A 21,810-nucleotide genomic window follows, 5' to 3' on the forward strand; every position below is an offset into this window, starting at 1 on the left:
CTGGACTAGCTCACAAGAACCCACCGTTATTGGTTGGTGTTGGAAAACTTGACAGTTTGATGGATGGATGGGTGGCTGGAGGAATAATCATTGGTTTATACGCAGCATGTGTGTGTGTGTGTGTGTGTGTGTGTGTGTGTGTGTGTGTGTGTGTGTGTGTGTGTGTGTGTGTGTGTGTGTGTGTGTGTGTGTGTTCGGCAGTCAATATATCATTAAAATATCCAATATTATTATCTATGAAATAAAAAAGGGGCACAATTCTGGTTTCATGTATTTTGACCACTGTTGTACTGTAATAAACAGTGCAGGCCAACTGATATCCCTCCAAATACCACATTAATTCAGATTCAGATTCAGATTCAGACAACTTTATTTATCCCAGAAGGGCAATTCAGTTTCACAGCCTACCCAACACCTTCAAAAGCTCACAGTGAGCTACAAACTTCAGACATGACAGGACGTAACGTAACAGCATGACATGACAAACAAACAAATAATGTCAGAGATAACAGATCAGCCTCATATAAACATGAACAAGAAATAAAAAATATACATATATTTCTATATGTAAAGACATGAGAACATGTATAAGAAATGTCTATATCCAAGACACCAAGACCTTGAGGAACACCATTTGAACAATTCATGCTGTTATTTGGTATGTGTGTGTGTGTGTGTGTGTGTGTGTGTGTGTGTGTGTGTGTGGGGGGGGGGGGGTTATATCAAAGAGAGGAAATCTCTGCACAACCGTATACGTCAGGTGCATCGGAGAAGCAGGATCAGTTGAAGAGGAAGACTCCCGCACACTGACTTCACTTAAAGAAGACTTTTATTCAATAAATGCAACGTTTCGGTCATGTTTCGGTCAAGCGACCTTCATCTGGGGGGGGGGGGTTATATAAAATAAATATGAAATTGAAATATCATGCTATCATTGCCACCTGATTGTGAACTGATGGAGGACTTGGAGAAGTTTATTAAAATAAACAACTCCATCGTCATTCTTAAACTGTCCAAAGAAAATCAGGCCGTTCTGCCTCCAGAGATGAAATGTTTTGTCTATATTTCATTGGGTGTAAATTCCGGGTATCGATCTATCTCCCTGAGAGCTAATGGATCCTCATCCAGTTTTAATGTTGTGCGTATTATTTAGCCCAGCAGGTTCTGTCCTTATTGTAACATCTCTTCTTATTCCTGAGCTAGTTCCAAAGGCTATAGGATGGTTTTCTATTAAGTTTACTACTCCATTTGGCAGAATTCTCTTGCATCCAAATACGAATCGATTGAACTTGCTGCCAGATAATAGATAGTTCCATCATTATTTGATGTGCCAGTGGTGTAGGGTAGTCATGAGGGGCCCCAGTTCAAGCAATTTTGATGGGGCCGTACACGCTAGTTACGAAGTACAGACACATAACGCACGCACGCACTCACACGCACACATTAGGCATAGGCTATATATACAGTAGCCTATATTTCTAACATGTGTTGGATTTTACAGTTGGATGAGTTACTTAGGCTATTGTATGGTGAAACAGTAGATAGAGCAAGCTATCAGAACCATGGATAGCGCTCTGACACCCAGTAACAGACAGTCAAAGTAAGCAGCACCTGAGAGCGGAGGAGCTGTTTCAATGTGGTTCTGAAATGACTGCTGTGCTGACTTTAACATGTTTAATGTTGATGAATGTTGATTTGATGTTGAATTAGCATATAATTCTGTTATAGATTGCTACTGACTATTTAGCAAAAAAGGAAACCATGGCAGAGATGGTTTTGCCTTTCTAGGGCATATATTGCAAATTACTACTTTAAATCTAATGTGGGCAGGCTGTGGCTCAGGAGGTAGAGCGGGTCATCCACTAATCAGAAGGTTGGTGGCTCCTCCAGTCCGCATGTCAAAGTGTCCTTGGCCAAGACACTGAACTCCAAATTGCTCCCGATGGCTGTGCCAGCACCCTGCGTGGCAGCTGGCCGCCTTCGGTGTGTGAATGGGTGAATGTAGGCACATTGTAAAGCGCTTTGGCAGTAGCGGAGGGTACACCGGGGCAGAGGGTGCGCCCGCCCACTCGTCAGTGGGCCCCCATCAATTTTTTTTTTTTTTGTGCAGGCCAGGCCAGGCCACCGGGGATCGGCCCGACGTGCCCGATTATGCAGTCCGCGCCTGTCTGTGTGTGAGAGAGAGAAGGAGACAGGGGCAGACAGGGTGCTGTCGCTGTCCATCTGCGGTGGTGCTGAACCATCTGAAGCTGGCTGGCAACCTATGTTTTTCTTTTTCTTCTTCAGAACAAGCTTGTCTGTAAAGTGGCTTCACTGTAGGCTTTCTTGGACATAATATTACTTGGCTCAATGAGTGACAAATTGTGTTTTCGGATATAGGGGCTATCAGCTATTTTACAGTTGTGACTTAACTCATTCTCTGCCAGGGTAATTTCGGTCTGTGTGCTCCCAGTGCCAGGATTTTGAGCATATTTCCTGATCTTCCAGGACTCACAGAATATTCTGTGCTAGGAATAAAATTACACAACATATCTCACAATAAAGCAGAGACTCTCTTCTTACCCCTTGTAAAAAACTGAAACTCTCCCATGTTTCCTTGTTTAGTTACAAGCAGTGGAAGTTAGGTTGTTTTCACTAAAAATGCCCTCCTTTGGACAGAAATATGAGAAAAATAGGTTTTTAGTGAAGGACACCGTTTCAAGCAGAACTCTCTTTTGAGCCTTTTATTTTTTGCCTCAGTGACACATCAGACATATACAGTATTTGTTTTCCCAAATAAATAAATAAAAAATAAAAAATAAGAGAATGTATTTTACAGTTGCCATGTGGATTTTTAGCTTAGCTTGATAAAAGCATAAACAAATGGAACGAACCCTTATGTGGTCACACTCACACACTCTCTCTCTCTCTCTCACACACACACACACACACACACACACACACACACACACACACACACACACACACACACACACACACACACACACACACAGGAATAACGAGTGCTGTAACGTTACCTGCTGTCACGTTACCTCTCATAACTAACGTTAGCACAGAAGATCACACAATAGCTACGTTAGTGCTGTAAACTTTGAAATGTTTATGTGACACATGTTTCGCCTTGGTTGCTGGGGACGGGTGTGTGACGCGGTTTGACGCGTTTGACGTATCCATGTGATTCCCCCTCCCTTGAGTGTGAAGGGAGCTCTCCCTTGGCAAGAGGAAACGTGAAGCGAGTCATGCCGGCGGCATAAGTTATAAACAATGCGTGACAATTATACTCGAATGTTGTGTGTGTGATCATTTCATCTCAAACGCGATACAAAAAATAGGCTACTTTTTACCATCGTCATCGCTCTCTCCAAGTGGCACTCATTTCTCCTCCTCCGATTCATCTGTGTCAGACCAGAACGCTGTGAAGGGGAGCCTTCGTCGCCATGGCGCTCCGTCGTGGAGCAATAACAAAAACGCTGGCGTCTTCCTCGCCATCGTCGCCAGCCGAGAACTCTGGATCGGACTCTGTTTCGACCACAGGCTCCACCCATAAATACTAAACTAGCGGGTTCCTTTTATCAGTTTGACTTGAAACAATGTCACAGGCTGGGAAAGTGTCTGATGTAATGTAAACAGCCAAAACATGAAAGTACGTCCGAGTACGTCTTTGGCACAGAACGCCATTGTTAAAAGTACGTCCGGGTACGTCTTTGGCAGAGAATGAGTTAAAATGACTTTATTTAATAAAGTCAGTGGTGTGAGTGTGAGAGGAATTCAATCAATAGACAATAACATTGGTGTGTTTAAAATGAGATATTCCACTACATATGGCTAAAACAGATTCAAACATGCAAAAAAGGCCAATTTTTCTTTGCCGCCGGTGGGCCCCCCTAAAAGCTTCGCCCCCTCTGGGCTGATAGGGTCGCTCCGCCCCTGCGCTTTGGATAAAAGTGCTATATAAATGCAGTCCATTTACCATTTTTACCATGAATGTGTGTTCTTATTTGAACACAGGCATATTTCTATTTGAGGGATTTTCAGGGGCCCGTTCTCTGCCCAATACGTTGATGGAGAGCCTGCTCTCTCCAGGGGCCCTTCTACCCCAGGGGCCCCAGTGCAACCGCACTGCCTGCACTGTCTATGCCCTTGTGATGTGCTGTTAAAGCCCTGTGGTTATATGGAAACATCTTAATTCTCTTCAATCTCAACATTATTGCCTTGGCTTGCTGAAGTGATGCATTTTTTTTATAAATGTATTTTGGCGCCCTTTGTGATACATGGAACCATGGGATGTATCATACTGATTTCGTACGGTGGTGTCTGGTAAAGGGATGTTATTTATCCAGTTAAATGGAGAAGAAATAGGGTCCAATTGTGAGGAAGGATCTTGAGTAGCCTATCGTGATCTTGACAATTCTATTCTTTTTAGAACACACCTCAATATAGGTTCATGAAAAGACAACCACTAATAATGGCTGTCCCAGGTATTAGTGACATCACTCACTTGCTTTAATTTGAAAAGCTCATGCTGAACTAAGCACTGACAATAGCTACAGTAAATACAATCATGCTATCTTCTTCCAGTAGCAGACAATAGCCTAGTAGCCACTATAGCATGCCAAGTTAAAGATTTATGCAAATACAGAGGTCAGTGCTTCGTGTTAAGACACTGACTTGGTGCACGTGTTGACTCATTAGATGAGCAATCAATATTGCGTCAAGGTTAGGTGTCAGTGAGCCTCCTGATTATGTACCGATTGAAAATAGATTGCCACACACTGCAGTCTCCCTCCATACTGTGCAATGCTGGTCTGCAGTGAAGTGTGAACATTAAAGTGAATGTGGAGGAGGAGCCCTCACGAGGGGGAATGGGAGGGAGGGAGCAGGGAGGATGGAGACAGAGTAAGATACCAGCAGCAACACAGACAGATATCGATGTACACTGGAGGAAGAGAGGCTGCACAGTACAAAATAGTATGGTCAGCTTAGCACAGCATCTTGGGGAGTATCATTCCTAATCTGATCAGAACACTGAAACACTGGATACGGTCCTCCACTAACCCTATAGGTATGTTCATCACCTCTGCCTATTCTGCATGCTGCTTGTGTTCAGTATAGCATTATTATTTAAAGGAATGCATGTAACATTTGCAATGGAATTTTCTGAACCCCTCATCTGCATTTCCTTTCTCATTTCTAATCATTGTGTGCTCAACAGTAGTTTTCAGTATAGGACATGAGGATGCAGGAGGAGACAGTAGTGTTTTTTTGTTACAGACGCCTCTGCTGACATCTGAAGTTTGGTGTTATTAGTGAAAGATTCCATACCACATCTATATGCAATCCAACTGTGCTGCTTTTTGATGCGAAATATGGCAATGTGATCCGTTGCCTCACTTAAGATCCACTCCTGATTTTTGAATGTTAAAATCTCTCCAGTGCAAATCCAGATTTTATTCACGGTCCCAGCGGTCTTTATCTAGTGTGTGGGCTGTGCTGTATACCCACCGCACCCCCGCCCCCACATCCCCTGACACTGTTGTCATTACTCATATCCATCTCTTCTCAAAAACCCTAATTACCCCTCAGCATCAAATTCACCCGTACCTGTCGTGTCCCCCACGCTGCAGGATTACCCCCATCCTGGCTGTAGGCTACTGTACGTCTGTTTCGGCTTCCCCCGATCTCCCCCGGGACACCTGCTGTTGTAGGCTGGCTGGACTCTCAATATCCCACAGCAGTGTGAAATGTAATCTACATCTCTAGATCGTGTTCCCGGGGGATGCTCAAAGACAGGGGAGCCCCTGCAGGCACTCCCTGAGAAACACACTGACTGCTGAGATCAGGTGTGGACACAAGGCTGTCAGTAACATTCCTTTGCAGCATCAGCTAACGGGGGCTCTAACCCTGCCTGCTACCAAAAGGTTCATACAGTAATACAGTATGCACATGGTCAAGGTTCAGTCAGATGTACATACAATTGGTGATCATCTGTAATAGAACGAGTGTGATCTGTTGCCATAATAGATTTTGTTCCAGGTCACGTTTCTCATTATGCTGAGAACGGCAGCCGAAGAGTTTATTACTCAAGGGATGTTGAAAATTTAATTTGGCTTAATAATTAAGTTTAAGGTGGTTATTGCTGGTTATTGAGATTTAATAAATGGAAGCATCAAAATCTGAGAATCACATATACAGTAGGCTAATAATGTTAAGATATGTTAAAAAATTGTCTCTTCAAAAAAGAGAACGGAAACACCTCCAGTTGTTTTTCTATCTTCTCTGACTCATCTGTGGAGGTATTGTAATAGTCACTCTTGTGCCAGTCAGTGATGCTCAGTGGTGCAATATAACAGCAGCTCAAGTACAATTTTGTTATGGAACATATTAATACTAGTGAATACCAGTCCTGTTCATTGTTTTAGTAACAGTGACACTGAACAGATGATGATGTATGAGTTTGTGCTTGTTACATTGGACATTAATGTAATAATGCATTTGATAATGATGTTGTTTCTTTATTCAGAATCAGAATGTTTTGTGCTCGTCTGCAAGCCATGTCGACATGTGGCCCTCTGTTTCAAATATACTGGACGTTATGTTGTGCCATCTATAGCCTAGAGGACTGTTGATGTGAATTCAGTGCACATTTGCACATTGTGTACATCATTTTCATCCTATTGTATTGCTTGTTTTAATCTTTACCATTTTTATTGATTAGTGGTTATGTTGCTTTTTTATATACAGCTTGTACGCTACTTGTCTTTTCTGAATTGACTTTTGCTGCTGTGATGACCTTGTTTCCTCACAGGGATCAATAAAGAATCACTATTATCTTATCTTAAAAAATCCTGCATCAATAGCATTGACTTCTCAGTGACAGGCAGGGGTGTGGCTGCTATACACAGTCGACTAAAATGATGCACTTGGAGAAGTGTCACATACAGTAGGCTACTGTACAGTACTGTGTGACATCAGCTTAAAAACACACTGCGGGTTGGAAGCCGGATTAAGGGTAGTAGAAATATTACGCGCTTCGTGCGCTCATTTCTAGCTCGGCCTCGTGTGCTTCGCATCCTCAACGTACATGTATCGGAGGAAGCATGGGTCTACAACCTCTCCCCAGATTTGCAGAGGTTGTGGACAGCTTGGCTAGCGGTAATTGGACAAGTACAATTAGGGAGGAAACGAGGGAAATCAGAAGAAAACCTGACATAATTCTTCACACAGCACTATGGTCTCTTCACAACAAGGGGAACAGTCAAAGACACATGAATTGCAGACTAAATTATTCATCAAGGGCAGTCTTGACTGTTTTATACAGAGTTGGACTTTCCTTAAAGCTCTCTGCAGTATTTTGACATATATATTTTCTTTAGGGAGTTGGATGGTGTGATGCTAACTGGTGCATGTCACTTCACGTGACTCATCAACCTCAACGTCCAGAGCTTCAGCACTCCATTTTCCTGTCCCCCCTTATATTTTGTGACAGTCATCTCTGGGAAAACATGACGTGCACTGCAGGCTAAATCAAACCTAAGATTGTGCCTTGACATCAGCCTAGATGTCACTCCATCAATCTACAGTGAAAAGCCGATTAGGCACAGGAAAAGTACTATTTAGAGCTCAATTTGGCATGTTTCTGCAAACAGGAAAATACAGCGCGATGTCTAAATCTTGAAATATTCTCTCACTAGTGCAGCAAAATAACCCATTTGTCCTTCAGGCTGATTTTTTTCTTCTTCATTAATTAATTCCAGGAACCATTTTACAACCCATAGGCGGTTTTAGACCCTTTTGGGAGGGGGCTTGAGCCCCCATCCCCCCCAACTCAACTGAGCCCACCCCAAAAATACTAGACATCCAGACGAATCCGTATGTACTAGCCATGTTATGCTAGCTCGCTGGGAAGCGGGTGTAACATAACTCCAAAGTCGGCAAAGTTGTTGACAAATGTAAATGGGCATGACTACTAAATTGGGTCCCTTGACCTCTCACATCAAGATATCTGAATGAAACTGGGCTAATTAGAAACACATGAGTCTTAGCTTTACAGCCATGTCTGACATGTCAGCTACATAGGGTATATGAGCTCCAGGGTCTGCATGCAGTGAACATTTTTGCCTTTTTTTCCCCTATTTCTGCAGACTGCAGTGCCAAAACAGTAATGGAATTGTATATTTGGGTATGGCTACAAAGATGAGACTCCTTTGATTCCAAAGAGCCCAATCACATTAATGTGTGATGCAATATGGCCTCATAGTAACCATTTCAAAATGTGATGATGCATTTTTTTACTTGACCTTATACTGTATAAAATGACCTATAGACCTTATTCGATTGACGTCACTCACGTACGGGAACGCCCACCACCGCCATATTGTTGACATAGCGCTGCAGCTTTAAGTGACAACCTATGTGAGAGCAGCGTTTATAGGAAGCTAGCCGCCCTTAGCGTTACCTGTATCGTTCCAATTGTGTTCGGATGGTGACCTGCGTTAGGCATGGCTGTAATGACAGCAATAAAGTCCCCGTGGTTTGTTTCTATCCCTACCGTCCACAGACGTGAAGGGAGCGAGACTGAGGATACGTCAGCAGCACAGGAGATGTGTGGATAGTTAGGAAGGACAGGTGAAACTTTCTGACAGCTCCTCACAGCAAAGTCTGTTCACCTCGTTTTTTCTTTTGTTTATTATTACAGGCATTAACGGCAGCATACAAACAACAACTCTGGGGTTTTTATTGCTGTCATCACTATTGCTATTTTGTAATGGAACAGAAACGACAATAAGGCCGTTACTATAGTTGTCAGCTGCAGGACGGTATGTCAACAATATGGCGCTGTCCAGGGTTAGCGAATAAGGTCTATTGTGAGCTCTAGGATAATCACATCCTGAACATCATTCCAAACAAAGTTAGGAAATTCCCCTTTTGTTATTTTATTATTTTACTTTTGTTTATGCCTACAAAGCAAATGTTACTTTGTACTTGAGTTCTCCCATGTGATTTTGGTATAGATGGGCCACCATTCTACCTGTATGCAGACTATAGCGAGACTATTGTTTTTTCATCATCATTGTAAAGCAACAGAACAGTAAAGAGGATATTAATGTGATGTGTGTAGTTCTTCAGAGATCTAGCCTCTTCATTTTGCTCTCACCAGATTGATTCATTTTTACTTTAAAATGTACACAATTTTCTCCCGGGGGGGGGCATGCCCCTGGACCCCCCTAGGGGGGCTGCGGTCCGGGATATTGTTGTTGGGGGCTGAGCCCCCCCAAAGGTCTAATCCTAAAACCGCCCGTGTTACAACCTTATGACTAGATTTACCACACTGTAATCAATAGGCATCAAAGATACTTGCCAGTACTACAGCCACATTTTAAGTGCAGTATGAGTGCAGATCTCATACTGTAAATATGCGTAACATGACTGAACTGAGGCTTAAATGGATCAAGAAATGTAATCTTCTCATGCATGTCGAGGCTTTTCTACTTTTTCAGTGCCATTTGAAGAGTTAGTATAACAGAAACTCTTCACTCTCAGTGAGCTGCTTTGTCATCACACAAAGTGGTGACCACAATGCGCCATGTTCTTATAAGAACTGAAAAGAGAAATATTGGTGAAATTCATTGATTAAAACTGAATTCACAAATAGTGCTCTATATTCCATACAATCTCAGTTAAGCTGATTCAAGCTGATTTAAAACAGCCTCTTCTTTAGAACAGCCTTAGAACAGCGATTCTCAGCCTTTTTCATATCAAGGACCTCTAGTTTCGTCCACATTAGAGCCATGGACCCCCATTTGATGAGATTCCGTCTCCCGGACCTGAATGTGAGCATATTTTATTGTCCAGAATTCCACCATGACCACCTGTAGAGACATAAGAGGGAAACTATGATCAAAATACATTATCCTACATTCTCAAACGGTTTTAACTTCTTGTAAATGAAATAATGTGTCAGGTGAAGTTTAGCAATTCATCAATTTACTGGGGACCCCATGTAACCCCCTCAAGGACCCCTGGTAGGACCCCACATTGAGAACCACCGCTTTAGAATACTGGTCGTATTTTGCTCACACATGCATCTCATCTCTTTTTCTGCTCCAGGCTGGTAAAATGTCTGATTTGGAGGATTTCGGCAGGGCAGGAGGGCAGTCGTCCAATGTGTCTGAAAGCTACCAGCTGAACCCCACCAGTGTGATGGTGTCTGTGATCTTCTCCCTCATCTTCCTGCTGGGAACCGTCGGCAACAGCCTGGTGCTGGCCGTGCTGCTGCGGAGCGGGCAGCTCGGCTACAACACCACCAACCTGTTCATCCTCAACCTGAGCGTGGCTGACTTCTTCTTCATTATCTTCTGCGTGCCTTTCCAAGCCACCATCTACTCTCTAGAGGACTGGGTGTTCGGCTCCTTCATGTGCAAGGTGGTGCACTTCTTCATCAACCTCACCATGTACGCCAGCAGCTTCACGCTCGCGGCCGTCTCCGTTGACAGGTATGTTGACAACTTAGCCAATTAGAGATGAGAAACTATTGTTAGTATTGTATGCAGTGAAAATATGTTAGTATAATAGTCTATCAGTCTGACAACTAATAAGACTCTGGGAATGGTGCATGTCAAGTGAGTATCATGTTTCAATTAGGGAAGACGACAGCTTTCCTTTACTATTCCCTTCATTCATTGTGTGTGTGTTTTATCTGCCTTTTCTTTAATCACTATACATGTTCATGAATAGGTGTGTTTAATTCATCACGGATGTGTTCCCTCATTTAAAGCTATGACGAAAATGGTCTGCTGTGCACATTAATTGGAACCCAGGGGTATATATTAAAAGAATTAGAAGACCTTGAACACCTTGCAGTGGAGCTGAATCAGTAACACTATGAGAATACACTCGATGTATTACTGCTGCCTAAAATTGTACCTTCACTGGGGAAGCTAGAAGCCATCATTATATATAGCTGTTGGGAAACAACACTAGCTCAATCAATAGAGATAGAGGCAATGTTATTTCCCTCAGCGGTAGACTCCCTCAGCACACAGAGGCTCTGTTTACCTTTTGGAGGATTCAATAGATTCTTCACGTTGTGAGCCAGATCGTTTCACGCATTCCTTCCCAGTGTGGAGAAGACCATCTGGCTTTGGAGGTTAATAGATTTCCTCTGTTTTAAGAAAACAGAATGAGCCTGCGGCAGCACCTGAGACCAGCAGGAATCTCCAGCATGACTGAAATCACAGTAAGCCCGGGGAGAACGGCACACTCCTGTAATGGAAATGACTTGCTGACGCAGTGTGCTAACCCCAGGTAGATCATACATTTGCTGTGATTTTATCCTAGAATAATATCCACCGTCAAATCGATTGGATTCCATTATAGAAGAGAGAAATGTAACGTTATTGCTTCTAATCAAAGTCAGGGTTGCAGAGATAGCTTGCACATGCAGGTTGGAAGGAAAGATGACATCTGGTTCATACAGGTAGATAACTGCTTTATTTTGACGTCTAAATGCAGAAACTGAAAGATAATTCTCTACTTCTAATGTAGAGTTCAGCTCCTCCGTGGGCTTCATGAAGACAGACATCTAAGAGACATGATGACAAATGTTTTTGTCTTGTAAAATACTGAATACATGCAACTGCTATACCAGGTTTCCTCCAATAAGAATAAAGTGAAAGAACCTGCAATGACAGAATCATTTTCTTTTGTTTTTTTGTACAGTGTACATTATGTTCCTGCATACCCATGTTGATGGGACGCGAGTAGAGATAAACCTAGATCATACACATTTTAAATGTAGGAATATAATTGTAGAAAGTGGATTTGAATAGTATAGTACTACGTATAGTACTAGTAGTTGTACTTTTTAAATCACAGAAACATTACACCATATAGCAGACAGGTCAGACATTCATTGCACAGAGAACAAAAGACCATTTGAAGCTTTCTGTAAACATTTTAGGAAGTAAACCAATTAGTGAAACAGTTTCTGTGTTGAATCAGTACATTATGAAGTGTCTTATCTTTGTTGCCCAGCAGCATACTTTAGACACGGTGGTTGGATCCAATAGTTGAACCAGCTTTGTTTATGATGATTCACAGTCTGTTGTCTCCCTCTTTGATTGGTTTCCTTTCATGAAAAGACTTTAGAGAAATGAAGCCTAGCTTGTGCTCTTTAAAACTGTAATAAGTTCTTCCTCCAATTCAGCCTATTGTAATACCTGCGTACCTACAGTATAGTACACTGAGCCTATCATTTCACCCTGTATGATAACTGGGTTCAAGCCCTATTCCTGGATTCTGGCCTTTTTTTATGGCCAACCAGAGGCTATTTTCTGGATATAAGCACTGTTTTTGGTGGCAACCCAATATAGCTGAAGTGTCCTTAGTTGTAAATGAGGCTGGGGTGGACATGGATTTGCAGGTTAATCCCATGTTTGGGCAAATTAATGTGTTGTGTACAAACCCAACAAACAGAGGCCATTTCTTAAGCAATAATACATGAGAAGGAGTGTTATACTGTGATATGTTGCGTGCTGCGGTTGCATATTTATGGAAAAAGACATAACATTTTATAATGCTCAGATTGAATCTTTGAATTCACAAAATGAATTCCAATAATGTATTTGTAAGGCGGCACAAGTACAAATTGAAAGCACTTGAAATGCATTAATTCAATTGAATGTTCAAATTCATTTCAAGTTCAAATTCAGTAACGTTCAAATTCAGGTTCAGCTTCCTGATTCAGCTTCCTGAGACACACATGGGGGCATGAGAGACTTTTCTTCCCAGAGTGATGAAAGAAAGGCGCTGGCGGCCTCCTCCACAGCTACAAACAGCGGGACGACAGTGGTCTTCAGGTCCTCATACTGCTGGGTTTCTGTCCTGTCAGGAAGTTCATTGCATTCACCTTGTGTCCCAGGTGTCAATCAGTTCTTGATAATTATTATGAAACCAGCAGGGTCCTGAGCAGGACTGAAAGTTAACCCGCTCGGCTGACACTCTTCACGAGCCAACCACACAGGCCATATGGCACTTGCTCATGTCAGCAGCCATTGAGTCTTCACTTGGCGAAAGCATTTCAAACTGTATCCTAGCTCCTAGTGTGGCTCAGTACATAATTAGCTACTGTTTGAAAGCAACTGCATTGCGGCCTGGCAGGCATATTTGTTTACACAGCTTTACAGAAAGCAACAAATATTGTATAGCAATGGTAGAGTAGAGGTTTACTAAATGATGTGTACAAATGTGTGATACAATACATATTTTTGGGGAAGAAATCATGCAAATAACTGTTTCAATCATTTCGCTGTCCAAACTGTCAATTTGTTGTAAATACAATAAAATAAATAAATGAATATGGCTTTTGGTAGTTGTGGTCTAAGGAAGGGTTATTTTCACCGTTGTGGAGTGGCAGCATGGTTGCTAGGGAAATAACAGGTGATTAATCAATGTAATAGACGTAACTGTTGATTTCAATCAAATGACAAGAGCTGTGTATATCAGGGGCGTAGCTATGCGTGGGCCTGGCTGGGCCTAGGCCCACCCACTTCTTGCCTAGGCCCATCACCCCATCCAATCACGAGACCTAAAATCTCTTCTACTCCTTGCTCCTATAGCTTATCGGTAAGGGTTCCCTCGAGTCTCCCCTTTACAAACATGCTATGCTAATCCCATGCAGTTTTTGCAAAAACCATGCATGTTTTTTTGCATGCTGTATACATCTGTTATTTTTACCTTTTCTATTTGAATATTTCTGCATACTGGGGTCCCTAAACAGTCTTGGAATTGCATAAAGAGACCTAGGGCATTCAGGGGATGGCTTTCTTACAGCGCAAACACACTGGAAACGGAAGTGAGGCAAAGCATCTGGAAGCAGGCAGTTTCATTTCCACCCTTGTTAGCAGATTAGACAGACACACCGGCCGCGGCGTGCCACAAACATTTTTATTCTGTATTCTGTCCTCTTGAGATATCATCATCATCATACTCTTTACCATCATACTCTACCACATGAATTAAACAATTGTAATACTCAGTATACAAACGATGGCAGTATACACAGGCATTCCAGTTTAACTCTTTAATGCACTGTGTTTTCTTGTAGGTATCTGGCCATTCGCTACCCGCTGCGCTCCAGAGAGCTAAGAACCCCTTGTAATGCAGTGGTTGCCATGGTGATCATCTGGGGTCTTTCCCTCGTCTTCGCGGGTCCTTATCTCAGCTACTATGACCTCATCGATTACGCCAACAGCACGGTGTGTATCCCCGGCTGGGAGGAGCAAAACCGCAAAGTGCTGGACACGTGCACCTTCATGTTCGGCTACGTCATCCCCGTGCTAATCGTCAGCCTCTCCTACACCAGAACCATCAAGTACCTCTGGACGGCCGTGGACCCTCTGGAAGGCATGTCGGAATCCAAGAGGGCCAAACGTAAAGTGACCAAAATGATCATCATCGTCACGGTGCTTTTCTGCATATGCTGGCTGCCGTACCATGTGGTGATCCTGTGCTACCTGTACGGAGACTTTCCTTTCAACCAAACCACCTACGCCTTCAGGATCCTCTCCCACTGCATGGCCTACGCCAACTCCTGTCTCAACCCCATCGTGTACGCCCTGGTGTCCAAGCACTTCCGCAAGGGCTTCAAGAAGGTGTTCAGCTGCATCCTCAGTAAAAACGGGAGGAATAAGGTCCACGTGGTTCATGTAGCCAACACTGTGCCGGGGTTTGAGGCGGGCTCCACGGAGGTGTCTCAGATGAACGAGGAGAACGTTCGACAGAATGAATGTGAAATGATTAACAGGCCCATCCCGGAGCCCAGAGAAGCCACGATGACGCTGAACTTGCCTTTTCAGAGGCAACCTTGACAACTGATTCAGCTGTGTTCAAGGGCTCTGTGCACATTGCCTTATGACAAAGACATTGCAGCAAATATTTCAAAATGAAGATAGCTCACTTTTGTTGGTGACAAACAGGAGAGGAGATAAAAAAGGGTTGATGCAAGAACATTTTCTGGAACTGAATACATCGTATAATGGACACATTTTGTTGCTTTACTTGTATTTTGCATTGATCGTATTCATCGCATGTTTCTCTTTGGTGTAAGATATTCTATATTTAAACAAATAAACAAATGTGTTTATGAATGAGTGCACTAAAGTACTTCAGACCTTTGTATTGTCATTTAAAAGCTGTGAAATGTATCCACCAGGGTTTTTCCTGGTTCGGAATGGGCCTTCGGCTGGTGACAGTATATACACACTGTCGGGGGTTCATTTGACTTTTGGGTTAGTGTCAGAGGTGGAAAGAGTACTGACAAATCCTACTCAAGTACAACGATTAAAAATGATTTTCAGACGGCAGCCCGTCTTTATTGTCACACAACACACTACAACACATGCACGGAGGGCCACAACACACACATGCTGACGGTGGCAGGTGAAATTTGTCCTCTGCATTTAACCCATCCTGGCTTTGTCCTTTCCTCCTGGGGCAGGCCAGGAGCAGTGGTCGCTTTTTCGTACAGCGCCCGGGGACCGACTTCGGATGTTGTCGTCACTGGTCGGATGACGATGACGATCTGATCTTCTGCATGTTTTTAGTGGGGGGGGGGTTATATACGGAGGAACCCCCCTGGGGGAGCACGGGGAGAACATGCAAACTCCACACAGACAGAAAGGCCCTTACGACGAGATACCCCACCTGGGCAGTAGGCACTGAAGATATGGGGGGGAACACAACCACAGCGCCCACAGTGTCCCAGGCGAGAATCGAACTCAGGACCTTCTGACTGCGAGGCGACAGCTCTACCACTGAGCCAAGTACTGTTACTTTAGTGAAAGTTAGCTCAAGTACAAGTACTACTCCAGGAAATTACTCGAGTAAGAGTAAAAAAGGATTGGCCATTTGAAAGTACTCAAGTAAAAGTACATTTGTGTTACTTAAAAGAATATATATTTTAATTATGTATCCTAATATTTCATACATGAAACAGATGTTCATTGGAAAAACCCTGTTTACAGTGTACTTTTCTCTCTCAAAATGAATGCAAATCCTCATTCTGTTTTGCGATATAAGCTTGTGTCCTACCTCATTGCTGTGAAAATGTTCTTGCCTCCTAGCTGTGTTATGTCCATCGGAACATCCTCCTTTATACTGAGCAATTTCCCTCTCATGTGTTTACTATGATTTTGCTGTTTGCCTTTATATCTATTTTAGTGTCTCTCTTACGGTTTGTTCTGTTTCATCATGCAGACTTTTCAAGTGTAACTGCCTGTATATTTTAAGATATATTTCCAGAGTGTGGAGAAAAAATATATATAATATATAAATAGATGTTTATCAAAAATGTTTTAGAACAATGTACTACACAACCAATTGACCAAATAAAGTATTTTCTGCTGACATTTTAGTGGATATTCTATTAAATACAAACTGAACACAAATTAATATGGACTTCTGTCATCTCTTGAAAAGATCAGTTGACTGTCCAAGTGGAGTACTACAATTTAATGATTTTTGGAGAGAGAAAGAAGAATCTATTATCGTTAACATCTATTATCAACCATCAGTTCTTGTATCATAAAACAATCATTTCAATCCATGTTCTTACAACATGAAAAGGTTTCTTTCTCTTTGTCATTGAGGTCATGCTGTGAATACTGCAGTACTGTACACTTGATTTGTTTCTTCAGCCAACAAAGTGCTCTTGTATGAAACAGACAGAGGCACAAAGCAATTAATTTGCTTGATGATTCATTGACTTCAAATTAAACTTAATTACCGGTACATCATTATTTCCTGGAATATAAAGTAGTCAATACAAAATTGCATGCACTTTTGTAATCACATGTTTATATGCACATCTATATTCAGTTCAGTTCAGTTATGTTTACAGCCCCTTATCAAAAGCATGTCTCAATAGGCTTTACATAGCATCATCAGAGTTATATACCGGTACTGCATCCTATATCTACACACAACATAGGTTACATACATAATATACAGACATTTTACTAGATTACATTACAACAAACACAGCATGTCTTTAGACTGGGGGCACCCGGAGGAAACCCACACAAACACAGGGAGAACACGCAAACTCCACACAGAAAGGACCGGGGTGGAGATTCAAATTCACATGGAACTCTTTTAACATAGTTTTCTTGTTAGTACAGCCAGGCAATTGTAAACTGAACATATTGGCTAAAATTGGCTAAAATGCTTAAAAGGGGCTAGAATTTTAACAGGCAGATCTCATGTCATGGAAGTGAAATGTCTGCATCTCCTGACAAGCTGGTAATGTGGCATGGTAGAAATCATTTACTTTTGGTGAAAATACGACATATGGAACTGGGAAATATATTACAGAGAGCAGTACAAGACAGAGGATCCCCAGAGGTTCCTGCTTCTCTGGAATCTGAGAGCAGAACACGGAGCTTTGGAATAAACCGCTGGGCCAAGCTGCACATAAAAGGAGACAGTAATGAATAAGTAAAGCTCCTGTATAGTCATGAAAGATGCACAGTGCACGCTTAATTTTATTCATTTATTCAGTTTGGTTGAGAGGGACAGTGCATAAACATCCTCCTATAATAAAATTGGCTAAACCGCATCTGTCTGTCTGTCTGTCTGTCAGTCACGAAATGTCACGAATGTGACACCGTCATGGCCTACACATACCCGACCGATACCGACATGATACCAATATCCGACTGACACCGATACTGATACCGCCATCTGTACCGCCACGACACCTATACAGATACCCGACCGATACCGCCACCGAGACCGATGGTGGAAGGGGTTCCAGAGGTTCTTGAGGGGTTACCGATACCGGTACCAGATCTGGTACCCCGGCCCAGAGGCCCACTAAACTAGATTAGGTTCTGTAAATATGCCAGTTAGCCAAAATACATTTTCATCAACAAATGTTATGAACATTAACAATCATGCATACAATGTCAAAGCATTATTAGGGAATTTAATTTAATTTAATTTAATTTCGTTTATTTGTTCGATAGGGGACAGGTGTACATTAATGAACATTTAAAAAAAAATGTAAATGCACGACAATTGCAGTCACAGGACTGATTTCCATTGCTTGTCCCCCTGCCCGATGATATAGGCTTAGGGAATTCATCCTCCACAAAGAGGATTTTATTTGTTGTTAAAAAAATAATTAGAGGTCAAAGGGAATACCCGCACACGGTGTGCGGGTATTCCCTTTGACCTCTATTGTAAGTACTTTTGTACCGACACACCCAGCCGAACTTTTTTAGATGCCTTTTGTCAGCGCAGTCTCACAGCTTCTTCCCTACTTAAAAAAATAATTAAACATTGTATAGCTTTAATGTTGACCAATATGTTCTGCAGCTGTTTCAGAGCAAGATCAGGATCTTATTCTGAGCAAGGCTGTTCACTTTCACACAACCACACAACCTCTTATCATGTGATAAGTTACAACATGATCATCTGGGTGAAGGCAGGGTCCTGCAACAGAAAAATCTAAACGAAGTTTAAAAAGTCATTTGTAGTCATATTAGGTGAACAGAACAAGGCCACACTGAATTTGTTTCAGTGACTTGTATAATAGAATGTTGCAGGGCTGTTAGTCTTCATTAACTGATAGAATGGAGAATTAGTGATCCAAGAATTGGCACCTGTGGAACGCCCACACACAACACTTTTCAGTGTAAAAATCACCAAGAGAGACAAAGAAACTATGACCTAAACCAGTTTAGAACTGATAAGCCAACCCAGTTACTTAGAGAGGCTCAGTTATGATCTTGCAAACAATGCAGACTGCTTGTTTGTATGTTGACTTCTGTGTCCCTGACAACATGGTTGCCGTGGAAACCAGACTGCAATTTGTCAGAGATTTGTCAAGGTTTAAGTCTTCATTAAGCTGTTTATAGACAACCTTTTCAAGAATTATGCTGAGAAAAGGAAGGTTTGACATATACTGCATAATAATGGATAAGGGTCGTATCTAAGCTGTTCTTCTCTAATAATGGGTTAATCAGTTTTGATGGAGCTGGGAATATAAAGTGTAATGAGCTGTTAGAACTATCTTTGATGGATCTGGGAATAGAAAGTGTAATGAGCTGTTATAACTAGTTTAGATGGATCTTGGAATAGAAAGTGTAATGAGCTGTTATAACTAGTTTAGATGGATCTGGGAATATAAAGTGTAATGAGCTGTTATAACTAGTTTAGATGGAGCTGGGAATAGAAAGTGTAATGAGCTGTTAGAACTAGTTTAGATGGAGCTGGGAATAGAAAGTGTAATGAGCTGTTAGAACTAGTTTAGATGGAGCTGGGAATAGAAAGTGCAATGAGCTGTTATAACTAGTTTAGATGGATCTGGGAATAGAAAGTGTAATGAGCTGTTATAACTAGTTTAGATTTAGCTGGGAATAGAAAGTGTAATGAGCTGTTATAACTAGTTTAGATGGAGCTGGGAATAGAAAGTGTAATGAGCTGTTATAACTAGTTTAGATGGAGCTGGGAATAGAAAGTGTAATGAGCTGTTAGAACTAGTTTAGATGGAGCTGGGAATAGAAAGTGTAATGAGCTGTTAGAACTAGTTTAGATGGATCTGGGAATAGAAAGTGTAATGAGCTGTTATAACTAGTTTAGATTGAGCTGGGAATAGAAAGTGTAATGAGCTGTTATGACTAGTTTAGATGGAGCTGGGAATAGAAAGTGTAATGAGCTGTTAGAACTAGTTTAGATGGATCTGGGAATAGATACTGTAATGAGCTGTTATAACTAGTTTAGATGGAGCTGGGAATAGAAAGTGTAATGAGCTGTTATAACTAGTTTTGATGGAGCTGGGAATAGAAAGTGTAATGAGCTGTTATAACTAGTTTTGATGGAGCTGGGAATAGATACTGTAATGAGCTGTTATAACTACAGATAATACTTAATTGTGCTAATCGGCTGAAAAACAGATAAAAAAAGCTGTGGGGAGTGGAGGAAGAGGCAGGTGGAAGGCTGGAGCTGTGGCACAACCTCATCAAGCCCTTTGTCAACACTGTTTAAAAATGCATGCCTTCCTCCAAGGTGCAGAAGGGCAAACCAGATTCCTTAGTTAGAGCTTGATTTAGCAATATCTTACCTGAATGTCAATGGTTTTCTCAAGTATAGGCTACAAATGCATTACATTTCAGTGGAGAGACTCAGAGTGGCTAATTGAAAGAATAGCAGAAAATAGAATCTGTGCATTGTTCTTACCGGTATTTTTTGAATAGGACATTTAATTTCCTTGTTCTTCTATGTGTGCAGTCTCTCTTCATAAATGTCTAGGTGAATTTGGAGCTTAGTTTTTCCACTGCCTTTCAGCAGATGCTTGAGGTTACAAATGAATTGCCTGTTTCTTCAAGGTTTGTTTTTGTTTACCAGTACTTTTATTTTGCATGGAGCCATTTCAGCAGTAGTTATTCTAATCTAAAGTAATGCCTTTTAATAAATATATGGTATATTGTATGCCCACATTGTATGGAACTAGTGGGGGAATTCATCCTGAACTCATCCTGATGCAGTCTGTCAAGAATCAAGTCCAGAATATGAAGACTGCTTGGTGTGCTTTCAAAGGTCAGTGACTTCAAAAAGTGCATGCAATTTAACATGTCAAAATAACATTTAGCACTGCTTATATGGCACAGCAGGTTCTCCAGGAAGTCTCTGATTGACCTGGTCTAAAACAAGGAGAGAAGATCATGCAATGTGAATTTTTTTGCCTTATACATTCTGCATAGACTTCATCAGACCAGCCTATTGCTCGCATTGTGAAAATCAATATATCCATTGCTGAGTGGAACATGCAGACATTTCCCCACTGGTTCGCTAGATTGAGATTGTGCAGGGGGGGGCAGTGAAAGGAAGGCTGTTTGCACTGCAGGCATGTCAGCATGTTGCAGAAACAAAGCTCCTTGCATGGCACCCATTCTACCTTAAAGCGAGGCACCCATAAGCTCTATATGTGAACATGTGTTTATTTGGCAAAGGGATTCACTACTAAAGGCTTGCAGCCAATTAAATTAAGCATAGTTTGGTTGCTAAGAAATCGACATATGTCCGTTTGCAAAATGTGTGTCTATATATTTCCCTGATGTGTTATTATTACTACTGTAATTTGTTACTGTTGTGTCAGCTAGCACTCCTTTCCCTGTTCTCTCCATATAGTCTCCCATACTCCCCCTGCTCTCCCTCCCCACCGCCTCTCGTTCCCGAACCCCCCCCCCCCCTCCACTTTTCTAAAGCATGGGATCCATTCCATTTTAAAGCATGGCACCCATTCTCTTTCTTTCCCCCTTCCCCTGCTGCTTTCCCCACCTCTCCTTCTCCGCTCTCTCCTCCCCCACATTTCCCATTCTCTCCCCACCTCCTCCCTCTCCCTGCTCTCTTCTCCCCCACACCCCCCCGCTCTCCCTCCCCCCTCCCCTCTCCTGCTCTCTCCTCTTGCTCCTTCCCCACCTCCTATACTCTCCAACATTTCCCATTCCCTCCCCACCCCATCACTCTCTCACATTCCCCCTGCTCTCCTCCCTTCTCCTGCTCTCTCCTCTGCTCTATCCTATATTTCTATATTTTCTATATTTCTCTATCAATTGTTCAATGTGTTATCTTATTCTGTAATTTGCTACTGTTGTGTCAACTAGAATTAGCTAGACATATTCTCTGTGAAGCCCTCTGAGACATGCTTGTGAATTAGGGCTATATAAATAAACTTGACTTGACTTGACTTGACTCCTATCAACATTGGTGGACAACAATGCAGGCACACTTCTGTTGCTGTGGATGCTC

The 21,810-nt window shown here is 42.1% G+C and overlaps 1 protein-coding gene across 1 annotated transcript; it reads left to right on the forward strand.

Moving 5' to 3' along the window:
• Window positions 1-10,116: 10,116 nt before the first annotated feature.
• On the forward strand, window positions 10,117-14,867 carry galr2b (galanin receptor 2b; the record flags this gene model as incomplete). The annotated part of the gene is made up of 2 exons (XM_083649224.1): window positions 10,117-10,493; window positions 14,105-14,867. 2 exons carry the CDS (start codon window positions 10,117-10,119, stop codon window positions 14,865-14,867), a joined length of 1,140 nt encoding a protein of 379 aa, XP_083505350.1.
• Window positions 14,868-21,810: the final 6,943 nt, after the last annotated feature.

Source organism: Poromitra crassiceps (assembly GCF_964638095.1).
Source record: "Poromitra crassiceps genome assembly, chromosome: 13".
NCBI lineage: Eukaryota > Metazoa > Chordata > Actinopteri > Beryciformes > Melamphaidae > Poromitra > Poromitra crassiceps.